This window comes from Elgaria multicarinata, chromosome 9 (assembly GCF_023053635.1).
Source record: "Elgaria multicarinata webbii isolate HBS135686 ecotype San Diego chromosome 9, rElgMul1.1.pri, whole genome shotgun sequence".
In the NCBI taxonomy this organism is placed as follows: domain Eukaryota; kingdom Metazoa; phylum Chordata; class Lepidosauria; order Squamata; family Anguidae; genus Elgaria; species Elgaria multicarinata.
Genome location: NC_086179.1, coordinates 78,844,808 through 78,860,198, shown reverse-complemented (window position 1 = coordinate 78,860,198; position 15,391 = coordinate 78,844,808). Strand labels below are relative to the sequence as shown.

The 15,391-nt window shown below is 41.5% G+C and overlaps 1 protein-coding gene across 1 annotated transcript in view; it reads right to left on the bottom strand.

Moving 5' to 3' along the window:
* LRRK2 (leucine rich repeat kinase 2) overlaps nt 1-15,391 on the bottom strand; it is a 98,827-nt gene that overhangs the window by 33,197 nt on the left and 50,239 nt on the right. The window contains exons 25-33 of the mRNA XM_063134126.1: nt 14,829-14,977; nt 13,485-13,578; nt 12,327-12,513; nt 10,621-10,802; nt 9,174-9,403; nt 8,109-8,236; nt 5,148-5,366; nt 2,233-2,434; nt 1,118-1,206 (exon numbers count right to left, since the gene is read on the bottom strand). Of these exons, the coding sequence (XP_062990196.1) occupies nt 1,118-1,206; nt 2,233-2,434; nt 5,148-5,366; nt 8,109-8,236; nt 9,174-9,403; nt 10,621-10,802; nt 12,327-12,513; nt 13,485-13,578; nt 14,829-14,977 (1,480 nt within the window). The remainder of the gene's footprint in view (nt 1-1,117; nt 1,207-2,232; nt 2,435-5,147; nt 5,367-8,108; nt 8,237-9,173; nt 9,404-10,620; nt 10,803-12,326; nt 12,514-13,484; nt 13,579-14,828; nt 14,978-15,391) is intronic.

The following is a 15,391-nucleotide window of genomic DNA, read 5'->3' as shown; positions in this document are numbered from 1 at the left end:
GCAGTTGTCATTTGAATATATGGAGAACCTGGTGAAATTCCCTCTTCATCACAACAGTTAAAGGTGCAGGAGCTATACTAGAGTGACCAGATTTAAAAGAGGGCAGGGCTCCTGCAGGTTTAACTGTTGTGATGAAGAGGAAATTTCACCAGTTCCCCATATGTATAAATGACACCTGCTGAAATTTCCTTTTCAATACAACTGTTAAAGATACAGGAGCCCTGTCCTCCTTTTCATATGGTCACCCTACTTCACCCTTACTTTGAAGGCTTCATAGTCCATTATTCAGGGAAAAACATTCCTTTCAGGATTTGTGTCAGCAGTGAGAGTGAGATGTAGGAGCAATAACTATGCATGGGCTGAGATGGGTGAACACAGGCAGCATCTGTTATTGGTTACAGCTAGGAATGTAGCAAAAATTTGCCCGGGTTTGCGAGGGCAGAAGACACCCTTGGGTCTGAACCTCACAGGCCCAGGCGGACACACCCAGTGCTGAGGCATACCTGCACCCAAGTGCTCACAAGCCCCCCAAGAGCTTCCGGATCGCACCCTTTTCTGGATTGCGCATTCCCCTCCCCCCAATAGGGGTCTCAAAGGCCCTATTAACACATGCATTAATGCTTTTAAGGCCCCCATCAGCTGGTCTGGGGTGGGGGAGAAATGTGTGATTTCCCCTGGTTGTGCTTTTTATACTGTATTTTGTATTTGTGTTTTTAAACTGTTGGTCGTTTTATTATGGTTTTAGTTTTTGTGAACCACCCAGAGAACTTCGGCTATTGGGCGGTATAAAAATGTACTAAATAAATAAATAAATAAAAACGAATAAAATTGCGTATCCCCCCGCTAATGGCGGCCTGAAAATGGCCACAGAGAGATGGAACTGTGTATAAAAGCATGATCTGACATCAAAGTCCCCAATCCTGCACACGTAAGGTGTCATGATGTTGTCTCTGCCTTCCGAGATCCCAAATGAGAAGCTGTTGAGAAAAGTGGGGCCTGAATCTAGAAGCTACATAGTCACTTGCTCACAAAAAGTGAAGATAAATTTGGGTAAGAACAGGATGTGGAAATGAGGTGGAACAGAAAGTTCTACATTTTGGAAAACACATAAACTGACCTGTGCCATGATTTTACACAGCCATTTAGGGTCAACAAAATATAAGTCTCTTAGCTGAAGTGCTGGATCTTGAAAATGGAGCAGAACACCTGGGTGAAGAGTAGTGCAATTAATATATATAAACACATTCGGTACATATAGAAAATATTATGGCTTGGTTAATACATGGTAGATACCAGCCTTTTGCTTATCGAAGGACAGGAAGTGCCTCGTAGACAGTTACCAGAAAAACAAACACATCTATGTTTTTGCTTTGTATTGCATTTTAGATTCCTAATGCATTACAGACACATTGGGCAGCATCCAATATAGCTGCTCTTTTTATACAATCGGCATAACACAGGGGTAGGCAACCTTTTGGGGTCATGGCTGAGTGTTTAATTTTTAAAAAAATGTTAGCTGTTTTTATATTTTGCTGGTTTTATATTTTGTATATTGATTTTTAATGTTTAGTCTTTTAATCTTTGTAAACAGCCCAGAGAGCTTTGGCTATGGGGCAGGATATAATAAATGTAATAAATAAATAAAATAAATAAAATGGCAGCCATGGGAGGCATGGCAAAGGACAACACATGCCCAAGATACTGAGCACAAGGAAGATAGAGTACTGAGTCCCAATGAACTATCCATTTAAACGGATACTGTTTTATACTGTAGTTTTTATATTTTTGATGGTTTTAAATTTTGTATACTTTTTAATGTTCACTGCTTTTAACTTTTGTATATAAATTTAATAAATAAATAAAATAAATAAACAATTCATTTGAACCCAGTTTTCAGCACCAACAGAAACTTATTTCACAGCAATCCCAGTTGCTGGTAAGAAAATGCATTAATTAATTTAATTAATTTAAAAAGTGGGAGGAGTAGGGAACCTAAGAGGGAACCAAAAAAAGGTGCCCAGGAGCATATTAGTGCCCACAGGCACCTAATTCCAGGCAAGCCCACAGTGCAACGGCTGAGGGAGCTAAGAAAATTCAAAAAGCTTGGCTGCCTGAACCAACCCAAGTAGCTAGCTTAAGAGTTTATCACAGAACATAAAATGCAAATGTGGACCAATTCTGTGTATTGCCCATCGAAGGTTGAAGACCACAGTATTTGAAATAGCACATTACCTGATTCATTCAAAAAGTGAACAGCGTGGGGGAGCTCATTTTCATCCAACTGCAACTTGTTTTCTTGCACCAATTCAAATAACCGCTTCTGGTCAATCACAGGAAATTCAATCGGAACGTTTGTGCGCTCCTCTAAAATTCTCTTCTCAAGTTCCAAATAGCTGTCTGGAATTAACTGCCCAACAACCGGCTGGTCCCTGATCTGCAGAACAAAACGTAATTTTGTTCAGATATTTTTATGAAAGCCTTAGTGATGGGTCAGACTTCCCTAGCTAGGCTTGAAAAAACAACAACGCACCATTTCTCCTAAAACTGGAGAAATACTTTGGTTCAATCTGTTTCCAGTTCCAAGCCAAGTTAGACCCCATCACATTCTCGATGTCACTGGGAATGTAATAGGATATAATTTATCACGCACCCCCGTGATGAGATGCCCAAACTCCTCACTACCAATCTTCACCCACCTATCGGTTGGCCCAACATTTAGCCTGGCTTGCTACCATCGCAGCAGCTGGGTGAGGGATGCTCTCCACCACCCCCCCGCCCCCTGCTCTCTCTCTCTCTCTCTCTCTCTCTCTCTCTCTCTCTCTCACACACACACACACACACACACACACACACCAATGCCCTGCTTGCTGCTACGTGATTGGGGCAGGATCTACACTACTGCTTTACAATGGTTTATAACAGTAGTGACAACTGTTTAAGCCCAGGACATACTCCATACACAGTTTTCAAACCATTTTCAAAGTTTCATATCCTGCTTGGTGTAGCTCTGGCCTGGTACTACAGAGCACTAGCAAATGTCACTTTCCCAATATTACTTATCTCAGTAGTTATGGCTTGCAGCCAGAGCAGATGCCCAAGGGGGAAGGGAAAGAAACCTCCCTCACGCCCCTGCCACTGCCAGAGCAGCAAGAGAGGAAAGCAGGTGGGTGAGAAAGAGAAGGAAGGTGTCTGGAGGTACGCAAGTGTGTAGGTGGGAGGGAGGACTTCTCCTACTCAGGTTGGAATCTGAAAAGGTTTCAGAGTTATAATAATCAGCCCACGTTTTTATTTATTTATTTCTATACTACTTTTCATTAAAAAATAACCATCATCCCAATGTGATTCACAAGATAAAAATAACACCATAAAATACCATAAAACCAGTCAATAAAACAGCAGTAAAACAATAAAATATTATTAAAACAACAAGGGAGAGCTGGCAATGCTACTGGCCAGGAAATTGAAATTAAAATAACTGAGGCGGCGCTGGCAACGCAGTCAGGAAATGCCTGGGCAAACTGTGCCTTAAGTTGTCAGCAGAAACTCTGCACATTAGGGAATGGCCTTATCTAAGGGCGGGGGTGGGGAAGGAGATCACTCCAAATGGTGGGTGTCACAACAGAGAAGGTATCTGGAGGCAAACATAATGTGAGTTGGAAATACAAAACTGGGCAAATCAGCCAACACTTCATAGAACTGCCAATAAGCAGGCTATTGGGACCGTGCCCTCCCTCCGTTCAGCCTCTACTCTTCTGCATGCAAATTCTGTTACATCCACAGCTTCCCTTGACCAGGGCCAACTTTGGTGCAGATATTGTTTTGAACACTGGTTAAAAAGCAAGGGTGGGGAGTATGTATACACTCAGAAGGGAGAGGCTGGGTTAAGGCAGCATACAAGCCCATTGCCCACTCCTGCTCCCTTAACCACCATGGTTAAGGGGTACAGTTGCACTGATGGTCATGTTCTTGCAAGTTAAAGGGCTACACTAAGTGTATATGCCTGGGGTATTTTTTTAAGAGATGAAAAGCAAGGAAACCATCAAAAGCATAAAAACAACAACATCCATTTAAAACAACTATTCTGGGGTCAGTTAAAACAAAACAAAACTCAGCATGTTGTTCACTGCCTGGGAGAAGAGAAAAGACTTGACCTGGCACCGAAAAGATAACAAATGTTGGCGCCAGGCGAGCCTCGTTGGGGAGATCATTCCATAATTAGGGGCCACCACTGAAAAGGCCCTCTCCTTTGTTGCCATCCTCTGAGCTTCCCTCGGAGTAGGCACTTGGAGGAGGACCTTAGATGTTGAGCGTAGTGTACGGGTAGGTTCATGTCCGGAGAGGCGTTCTGTCAGGCCCTTGTCCGTTAACATTTTCCAGGCATCATACAGTCCAATGGAACAAACAGCTTCAGAAATCACTTTTAATAGCATTCTGATATTATCTTATATTTACTTAGTTAAACGATCTTATTTTTGACACTGTTTGCTTTATTCAAAAACACAACTTTTAAAAACACTTCTTTTAACTTTCCTTGCTACTTAGTTATCTTGGGTTAATCTTTGGCACGTAACAGTGCAGTTTCCCATAATGTCACAGACTTCAATGAGAGCTGTCTAGTTTCCAAAAGTCACACACAGAGGAAATCAATCTCCCTTGTGTTTTGATCCACAGTATCAGCCACATCTTAACAGAAAATGAGAATATGTTTTATGTCATGCAAATTTAACCATCTTGTACATCTGTATGATTTATTTTTACTGATATGTCAGACAACTCATGTGATGCAATACTAATATTAGAAGCCTAGCTTCAAATGTCTTCACACACATTACTTTACCGGGATGCCTTCCATCGCTTACAATTGTTCATCAGCCTTTATAGCTGTACCTGTAAAATGACAATTTATGAACTTCCTTTTTGTTGCAAGGATACGAGATCAGGATTTTATAGTAAAGTGCATTGAGAAGAACAACAAATTCACATTAAGGATTCTGAAGAATTCACATTGAAATTGCGTGGTAACTGTGATTGATAACACCATAAAGCTTTGATACAAATGTGCAAGCTTTAGAGAACGAAGCACTAAATCAATCAGTTAAAACCTTTCCTAAGTGTGTACACATTTTCTAAAAAGTGACATGGCTTACTTTGAAATTCAGACTCTCTTTTATGATGGTTTTTCGAAGTTTGGCCATAGCCTCAGATTCTTCTGTAGCGTTCACAAAATGATAGTCTTGGATTGCTGGAAAACCCCTCTGATTCATCAGTTCCTTGGTAATTTTACTGACACAGGCTTTTCGCTGTTTCTCACTAGAGATGTCTAAATGAGTACCAATGAGGATGACAGGTGAGGATGATGCTCGGGCCTGCAAAGCATAATGGATGACAAAGCTCAGATTAGGATGCTTATCCAGTACCCATCATGCTTAGGTTTGGGTGGTCTTGCTGATTTGGTCCACCTCGGAGCTCAATAACAGTGCCAACGTTAGGCAATGCCTTCTTCTCTCTGGCCTTCCTTTGTCTCACATCAGTCCGCTGGTCTCTGTCCACCACTCTGCCGCTAAGATCATCTTCTTGGCCCGCCGCTCTGACCATGTCACTCCACTTCTGAAATCTCTTCATTGGCTTCCAATTCACTTCAGAATCCAATATAAACTTCTCCTACTGACCTTCAAAGCTCTTCACTGCCTAGCTCCTGCCTATCTCTCCTCTCTCATCTCACACTATCGCCCCGCTCGGGCTCTCCGCTCCTCCGATGCCATGCTTCTCGCCTGCCCAAGGACCTCCACTTCCCTTACTCGGCTTCGTCCTTTTTCTTCTGCTGCCCCTTACGCCTGGAACGCTCTTCCAGAACACTTGAGAACTACAAACTCAATCACTGCTTTTAAGACTCAGCTCAAAACTTTTCTTTTCCCTATAGCCTTCAAATATTGAGTTTGTTCTGACTTTACACTGTTGGTTTTGCCCTACCCTGTGCCTGTTTACACTTCCCTGTGCCTGTTTGCATTCTCCTTCCCTCTTTATTGTTTACTACAACTTATTAGATTGTAAGCCTATGCGGCAGGGTCTTGCTATTTACTGTGTTATCTGTACAGCACCATGTACATTGATGGTGCTATATAAATAAATAATAATAATAATAATAATAATAATAATAAGATGGGCCTCAGTTGTTTAAGCCAAACACTTTCAAAGGCTCTTGAATCCTTGTCCACTGCAGGAGATTCTGGGGTTTATTCTAAGTGGATTCTCACTTCGGGGTAGAAGGTGATTGGGTGCCAGTCAGGCCTACCAGAGGCTGCCCTCGCTCTACACGAGGGTGGGGAACCTGTGGCCTTCCTGATGTTTTGAGACTCCAATTCCCACCAGCCCCATCCAGCATGACTAGGGATAATGGAAACTGGTCCAAAACCTGGAGGGCCACAGGACACTCACCGCTAGAATGAGACCAACAGTTCCCTGAGGATGTGCCTCGCAATGAAATATTAGAAACTGGAGGCCAGGTTTTTAAGGGCCTTTGGGCAACACACCCTCAATGGGTCCCTCCCTCAGGGAGTCTACTTTCTCACCACCATTGCCACCAGCTGCTATTGCTCATTCTCCTATTTCTCATCATTGCTACTGCCTGCTTGACTGGCAGGGAGCAAATAGGCAATGGTATCTAGTATTTCTCCTTCTCCCCACCACTGTTGTCTGGGCCAGAGTGAGAGCCAGGTAAACAAGCATGTTGCAATGATGAAGAGAAGGAACAAGTCCTCTTCTCAGTGGGCCGTCAGCAGGTGTTCAACTATGCCTGCCCTCGATGCCGCCTCTGCCAGCTGTAATGTAGCTGTCCTACATTAGTCATAGAATCATAGACATGGAAGGGGCCTTGGAGATGATCTAATTCAAGCACCTGCTCAGTGCAGGATGTAAATACAGCATCTCTGACAGATGCCCATCTAGCTTCTGCTTTAACGTCTCCAGTGAAAAAGAGCCCACCACCTCCAGAGGCACCCTGTTCCACAGTTGAAAACGCTTACTACTGGTTTCTTTCACTGGTTAGCCAAAAGTGGCTTCACTGCAATTTCAGAACGTTGGTTATAATTCCACCCTCTAGAGATATACAGAACAAGTCTGACCCATCTTCAATGTGACAGCTCTTCAGATATTTGCAGACTGCTACCATGTCAGCCCTTAAATCTTCTCTTCTCCAGGCTAAACATATCTAGCTCTTCCATTAAGGAACCTTTGATAAGTTTCTGGGTTTTACAGATACCACGGGGTTCCTATGAGCAAAGTTTGAAAGTCACATCTGTAAAAGCACGTCCAAGTCCAAGACACTGTCCAGGTCTTTCCCCAAGCTCAAATTGGCAATTTTCTACAGTTTTTCCTCAGAAGTGATTGTTGAGACCTTCAAAAAAAAGATCTCAAAGGTTCTGGGACAGCTACTATTTTCCCCCAGGTGACTTTCTGCTGTTTGAGCACTCAAAAGTTGTAGAGACAGCTACCCTGCACAGACATTATGCCTGAACAGGAATCAGCTAAGAATTTAGGGGGCGCAGGGAGGCATACACACTAGCCCTGACCCTAGCCCCAATTTTCGTGTGCATGCCAGCCTTGGGCTTCTATGCATCTTTGTGCAAAAGCTTCTACTCATGGAGGCTTCCAGTTCCTTTCATATGAATATGCAGGGAACTCTCCTTCTGACCTTCCTGCTCAACATGGGATGACTGAGGATATTGGCATCAGGGCTGGCATGCATGGCCCTGTGACCCTGTTTTGTGTTCAGGTAGAAGGCGTGAACAAGGCTAGAGATGAGACAGCGGCAAAGGAAGGATCTCAATGACAATTTCCAGGCGGCAGGGCTACTGACAAAAACCAAAAAATGCTTTCGTACTATGTTCTTTAGTTTTTATACATATTCACAATTCCAATGCCAAATTCCCCTTATTTACTAAATTTAATTTTACTGGAGTTAAGTACCACCTCCAAACCAATTTATAATAATTTTCTTTTATCCTTACTATGTTCTTAAACATGTTCTTATACAGTGTTTGTAAGGTCACAGACAGACTTAAAACGCTGTATAACACCATCATTTCAAGGTCTACTTATACATAGTTTACCTTGATATTAAACAGCCATGGCTTCATAGCATCCACTTCAGCCTCTCCTTTGCTAAGATCATAAACAGTAAGGTACAGAGCTCTCTGGGTCATAAAGTGGGGGTGAGCGCTGTAGAATTCCTCCTGGCCTAAATAACAACAAGATGTTTCATTATTTATTTATTCATTTGTGATATTTACATACCGCTTAATATAGGCGCTAGGAGTCCAGATTAGACAGAAGAAAGTCCAAACACTCAAGAATCCTGTGACTTCTGAATGATGTTTAGAAAAATAACCTGATCTGTGCTCCATTATTCATATGCATATATTTGTAAAGCCCAGAAGGGCTCCGGTTTCTCTTTCCTTTGCAGCACTTCCCAATGCTGAACAAGATCATTTTTAATATTGCAAAGTGTTTTGTATGTTTAAGAGAAGAATCAATTGAAGGAAAAAGGGGAAAGGAAGGTCTGGGCTAAGGGCACTGCTCTGTCATGTGCACATAACCACTCTTTGGAACCTGGCAATTATCCAAGCCCTGGACCACGTAGGCTCACAACATGCATTAATTAACCCACATAAAATCCAGAAAATAGCTGTGCAATTGTAGTCTAAATTTACAAAAGCTTAAAAACATGATGTGCAGCGGGGTTGAAAGAAGGATAAGCTGTGAACCCCTTTTCCCACCATGCATAAGTTTTACGAAAACAGGGATCATGTGGCACCTTGAAGACTTTATTTATTACAATTTTTTTTCTGCATACAATTTCGTGGACACTAACTGCCCACTTCTGATGCATCTGATGAAGTGGACCATGGCTATGAAAGCTTAGGCTAGAATAAATTTGTTAGTCTTTTTATAGTCTACTAGCTGATATGCCTGGCGTTGCTCCGGTCCATAAATAGTGTTTACATTATATTTTATATTATGGTTTTATACTGTTTTATACTTTGAATGTTCTTAATTTTTGTGAACCGCCCAGAGAGCTTCGGCTATTGGGCGGTATAGAAAAGCAATAAATAAATAAATAAATAAATAAATCATCCACTCTCGCCCCATATTAAATGTCCGTGTGAGGGAAATACCTGCAAAGTCCCAGACGTTTAACACAAGATCTTTCTTTACTTTGCCCTTCACTGGAACTCTCCAGTCATTCACATCAATTCCAACCGTAGCGTTCTGAATCCCCAAATCGGGTCGTTTGGATTTCATTAGCTGTTGTAACAGTGTAGTTTTACCACTGCCAGTATTTCCAACGATCATGAGCTTCATCCGGTTATAAGGGACAGCCTTCTTCAAACGTTGTTGAAGAAACCTGGAATATGGGGACAGAGTGGGGGGAACCTTTGTAAGAAAATCATATATATATTTTAAAAGTCTTCATATATAAAGGATTCTTCCAGGTGGCTTTTAGTGTGCAATTGCCCTGCTTCAAATATGGAATTGAGGGGGGGAGGCTTCCAACCAGCCAAACACTTCCACCACCAGCAGCCTGTGGCGTGGCTGGGAGGAGGAATTTAGCCCAACCAGAGCTTAGCATAATGTCCAAACCCCCAGATCAACTGTGGTTAGTCCTAACTAGGGCGATTTGAAACAAGCCAACTTCAAATCATGGCTTGTTTCAACGGTTGAGCTGGGTTTGGAAAGCATGCTAAGTTGTGGTTGGGCTAAAGAAGAAGTGATTCCTCTTGACCATGCCAGAGGAGGAGAGGGGAGTACATGAGCCCAAGGCTCAACTAGGTTCATTCTCTTCTATTGTTACATCTGAAAGTGGACAAAGAAACTCATTCTGAAAGCAAAACAGGCAATGAGGGCATTGTTGGTAACGTGCCCCTCTCTGAGGTAGAACAGGCAGAGAGAATGCCCATCTGAGGGTGGCAGCTTTGCCCTACAATGGGTGCACTTATGAAAAGGCGCCTGAAGGGCCCTACTCCCCTGAGGACGATCACAAAAGTCACAAAATTTAAACAAAAATAAAAACAATAACCAGAAAGATAGAAAAAAAAACTTTGATAGAAGAGAGAAAAGAATAAAACCTCAGCTCTTTTGTTAAAAAAAGACGCTAATCAGAGTGAATGTCAAGAGAAGCTCGCTACACGGCAAACACTCAATTGCAGCTGAAAGAGAACTGAGGGAGAAAATAGAAACCCGCTTGGAACATGCGCACTGGGGGTGGGTTCCTGCTCAAATTCATCAGCTTCCCGAATCGAGGCTCTGCACAGGCACAGAGCCCATATGTGTGATGCATAGAGAGCACAAAGAAGAACTATTCATATCTTTGAAAGGTTAAAATAAAAACAACAGCAAAGGAATGTTTTGCCTCTTTATCTGTAATACTTACTTGGCTGCCTTCATGCAAGGAGACAAATGTTAGGAAGCTGACTGTCTCTTGGCTCATAAAGCCAACCCAGACCTATACAAAACTTTTTTCAAGTAGAACAGCAAATTTTCGTCTCCTGCATCATTTCCATATCACTACCACCAGCACTTCCCATAAACACACAAACACATACACAAGGACAGGAAACTAACCTTATAATGTCCCTGGCTTTCCATCCAACGTGCTTGAAATCCAAGTTAAGATGTAACCCTTCCAAAGGAAGGTCCCAGATTTTAGACAACTTCCCCATTTCATTGGGAAAGCATCTTAACTCTGGATTGTAACTTACATCAAAAGATGTCAAGTTATCAAGGAACCCAATCTGAGGAGGAATCTAGAGAGAGAAAGGCAAAGTATTAACAAAACGCTTTTTCTTCTTCAGAATAACATAATTAATCAAGAATATCAATTTAAATAGCTAATGTGAACAAATCTGAAATTATATAACCAGTCTCACTGTTATCTAGTTTTCAGGATCCTATTTTGAAAACAGCGCACCATTTTTACAAAGTACACAGTGCATTATTTCTGCAGATACCTAATTTAAAAATATTTTTCTCCCCACCCCCACCCCCTGCCCATAACAATGCACACTTCTACTGACCACGTGCTAGTTTACTCACTCCTCTTTATGATTGACTTTTGGCATTATGGTACCCTTGGAGAGTGATTTAAATGGTATCCCATTTCCCCTCAAACACCATCCTGGAGATCCTGGGCCTCACAACTGCTTCTTAGCCATCCCTCTTAAAAAGATCTCTAGACCCAGAGGAAATACGTAGCTATAATTCTGGGTTTCTTCTGGTTTCACCTATAGACCCAGAAGAAAAAGATCTATAGACCCAGAAGAACAATCCCCCTGCTCCAAATTACTAAATATGGCAAACGATGCATCAGAGTTCTGCTCCTCATAGCCTATGGGTCTTGTGGCAGAGCCCCCTCCATTCCCTCCTCTCAGCTGACAGTTTGGCGGCTTGTTAAGCTTTAAGTGGCCTTCTGCTACTCTCTGCCTCTAACTTTGCTAACCAGCCGACTTTTCCTGAGGCATCCATTACACCTACTCCTTCAGCTCTGGCTTCTGGGCCTCAGTCCATGTGCCACTGCCATCCATCACACACAGCTGTGGATATAGTGAACTAGACCCCTATCCTCGTTAACTGTGATGGGTCTTGTTTGCCTGTGAACTCAGCCTCCCTGCGTCCTTCTAGCATTGTTGGCTGCCCTCCTCTGGAGTGCTAGCTTCTGCATCAAGGCACTTCTGAGAATGGAAGATCTTTCCCATCTTTTCTGTGGTGTAAGTGCTACTCTAGGCCAGGGCTGGGCAGGCTTGCAGGATTGACTTTTATGTTTTTCCTAGAAGATTCATTAATCGGATCCTGGTGCAAAAGACAAACACTTAGAATTGAAAAGGTACCATCCCAGGAATTTGTTTTGAATACCAGAACTGGATGGAGCTCACAAGTCCTTCCACACAAAAATCAAGTCCTGGTTACGCAATGCTTTCTTCACTTCAGCAGGGTGTGGGAAAGGGGTGCCATTTTGTTGTCGCTATTGTTAGATAGTTGGGAGTCAGAAATCCTTTCCTATCTAGTGAAAATAACCCAAAGATCTACAGATAGATCTAGATCTACTCCCTGTTCTAGGCAGTTGCTTAGTGGTAAGTCCACCCAAGCCCTCTGGCAGAAAAGAAATTGGTACTGGAAGGCTTGAATAATTTTACAAAGGAAGCAATCATTACAAGAGATCATTAGAAATATCCTGACCCTATGAATAATATTTTTGCTGATTGCACTGGGGTGAAGGAAGAATATCACTCTCAACAACCATCATTGAATTGATAGTAGAGGTAATACATTACCTCTTTCAGCTTATTGTTGGATAGGTGTAACTTTTCAAGACGAGACCATGAGAAAGCTTTTTCATTCAAGTCTAGGAGGCTTATTTGATTATTGTTGAACAGCAGCTCTCTTAAATTGGAGGATTTCCAGTGCACAGGACCAGGTAGAATTTTAATTTTATTGCTGCTTAGATCCACTGAACGCAAACTAAAAGAAATATGAAAAAAGGAGGAATGTTAATAGGGTTGCCATGAAATGAAGCAATTGAAATGTAAGAATAAAAAACATGACATCACACGGAACAAATGCCTGAGAGAATATGGAAGCCTCAACATGTTTCTACCTTTATTGGCTTTGAAAAATGTATACAACAGAGAGCGAGAAGAGAAACAGTCAGACGGTATAAATAGCTTGATAATTAAAACCAAACAAAACCTGGAACAGCCAATCAGCATTCTGTGCTAACTGAGCATGCTCAGTGGTCATCAGGCTGTTTGTGGAGTTATCCATTTTTCCTAGAACATTTGTTTGATTCAAAGCAAAATAGCCACTGCTGTGCCTCAGCCTGGGATAGAGCAGGAAGGAGGAACAGCTGAGCCAGGAAGTGGCCCTTCACAGGAACAGGCAGAAGCCAGCTGCAGGTGAATGCAGCTGACTGCAATCCGTAATCACCACCAGCCCCATTTAAGACATGCAAGGGGCCCTGACCGGTGCTGGAAGCAGTTGTTCCTGCATTGAGCAGGGGGTTGGACTTGATGGCCTTGTAGGACTCTTCCAACTCTGCTATTCTATGATTCTTTTGTGTCTTTGCCCTTGTTCCTTGAAGACCAGTTCCTGAACATAATCTGATCTTGGACCAGACTCTGACTACTCTTTGGCACATTCCTGAGCCCAGTATTGCTTGACCCGGTTTCTGATGGATACTTTTGGCTTTTGACCTCGGACTGTTCATTGATGTTTCCAGCCTGCTTATCTCTCTAATGTCGGTGATTTATGACATCTTGGAATGTCAATAGAATGGTCTTCTCCCAAACAATGAATGGAGTAGTTTTGATTGATTCAATGAAACAACAACAACTTTTCCTGAAAGTTATTATGAAGACTTAGCAAGAATATTAGGTGCACTTTTGGCTTATGTATACAATTCTTCGAGGACAGAAAATACTGTAGTAACTTACTGTGGAAGAAGAAGAATTGCTTCTGGAATACTAGAAAAATTATTCTGAGATAATTTTAAGGTAGTTATATTTGATGGCAAGTCATGTACGGCATCTAAAATACAAAAGAGAAATGTAATTATTTTAGAAGTTTGTAAAAGTTACTAAATAACAAACAATAAAAAGAAAGCGCACCTTCTAAGCACACCTTCTGAAGTATCTCCCCTTTCTTAATTTCACGGTGGTTCGTGCAGAGAATACCTCTTCTCTTAAGTCACCTTCACCTAGCCTTGAAAATGGCTGGGGAATTAGTAAGCTCACTTAAAAGTACTGTTGGCAGAATGCTCCAGTCCTGCAGCGACACAGTGGGGGCTGACTTTTTTTTAAAAAAAAAAAAAGATCAAAGAAAATGGCACAGGTGGAAAAAGGGGAGTTGCATCGTTCTGTGGGGACATAATGGGCTATCCCAACAGGTACTTGTAACACTTCACTGCAAATACACTAGTACCTCTCTAGCCATGGAAAGCTTGAAAAGGAGATATCTTCAAAACAGAAGGGAAGATATCTAGATTTTATGTGACAGATTAGCAACCAGTCAATTCACCTGGAAAAACCACATTAAAAAAGAGTGTGGTTCAATGACTCAAATGACACTTCAGTCATGAACTGAACGAGCAGCTTTCTGTAACTTATCAGCTATCAGCTTCAATTCCCCATCTATAACGTAGCAACATTAGGACCACTTCTAATAAAATATTTTGTACTTCGATACAGACAGGTGAACACAAAAATCATAATATTGTATCAATGCACAATTCCAAAAATCATGGTGGGTTTTTATCTTTTTAAAAGTATATGGTAGGGCTTATCTCTTTATTGTAGAAATTTATATACCACTTTCCACAAAGTTATCAAAGCAGTGAACATACAGTAGCAATGCCATTAAAATATAACAGTAAAACACAACATTAAAACAATAAAATAACTAACAGTTACTAATTGGCAATGAAACTATACACTTCACTTTCTAGCAATTATTAAAGCTTTCTTTTTTCAGACTGCTTTTTATATTTGATGTGTAATTTATTTTAATTTATAGTGTTTCCAATAATGCCTCTGCACAAAGGAAGAGATGTGTATCATTTAAAAAATACACAACCTAAGAAGACAATAAAACAAGCACACTGAAATCAAAAGCTACAAATAATTAAGACAGCACTGCTCTCATAAATCCACCATAGCACAGATGATAAAAACCACCACACCGTAAATATGAGCTGTTTTCTTTTCCCTTTTCCTACACATTTCTCACTTCCTTGCTCCCAGTCCCAACCACCACCCCTCCTTCTAGTACTGTCTACTCACCAAGTAAATTCATCCCAGCACTGAGTATCTCCAGTTTCAAACAGTCCTTCAGAAAGTTCTCAACAAGCGAGGCTATAGTATTCTTACTAATGTTTAGAACTTTCAGTTCTTTTAAATGTATTGGCGAGATGATACCTGAAAGCTTGTTCCTAAGAAAAAAGAAAAATGAGCGTGTTACAAGAGAGCTTCAGCTATTGGGCGGTATAGAAATGCAATAAATAAATAGAATAAATACAAGACGAATGAACAACTGCATGTTTATAAAACGAAAAGGTACCAGACACCCACGGTTTGGCTGGTAAATGCCATCAGGCACAACCTTTCCACCTAACTACACCATCAGTAACCATGGGAGAATCCCCTCCATAATCTCTCTCGCAAGATAACGGAAATGAAACACGAATGGAAAGGAAACTCAGATAGGCACACAGAAACTAACTCTGAACACTAGAGCAAGGGACCCAGCCTCAAATGTATAGTAGAAATACCCACCACTCCATTAAACGAATAGAAGGAAAATAAGAGGATTCTACTGGACCTTCCATATCAGCTATCAAAGCAAG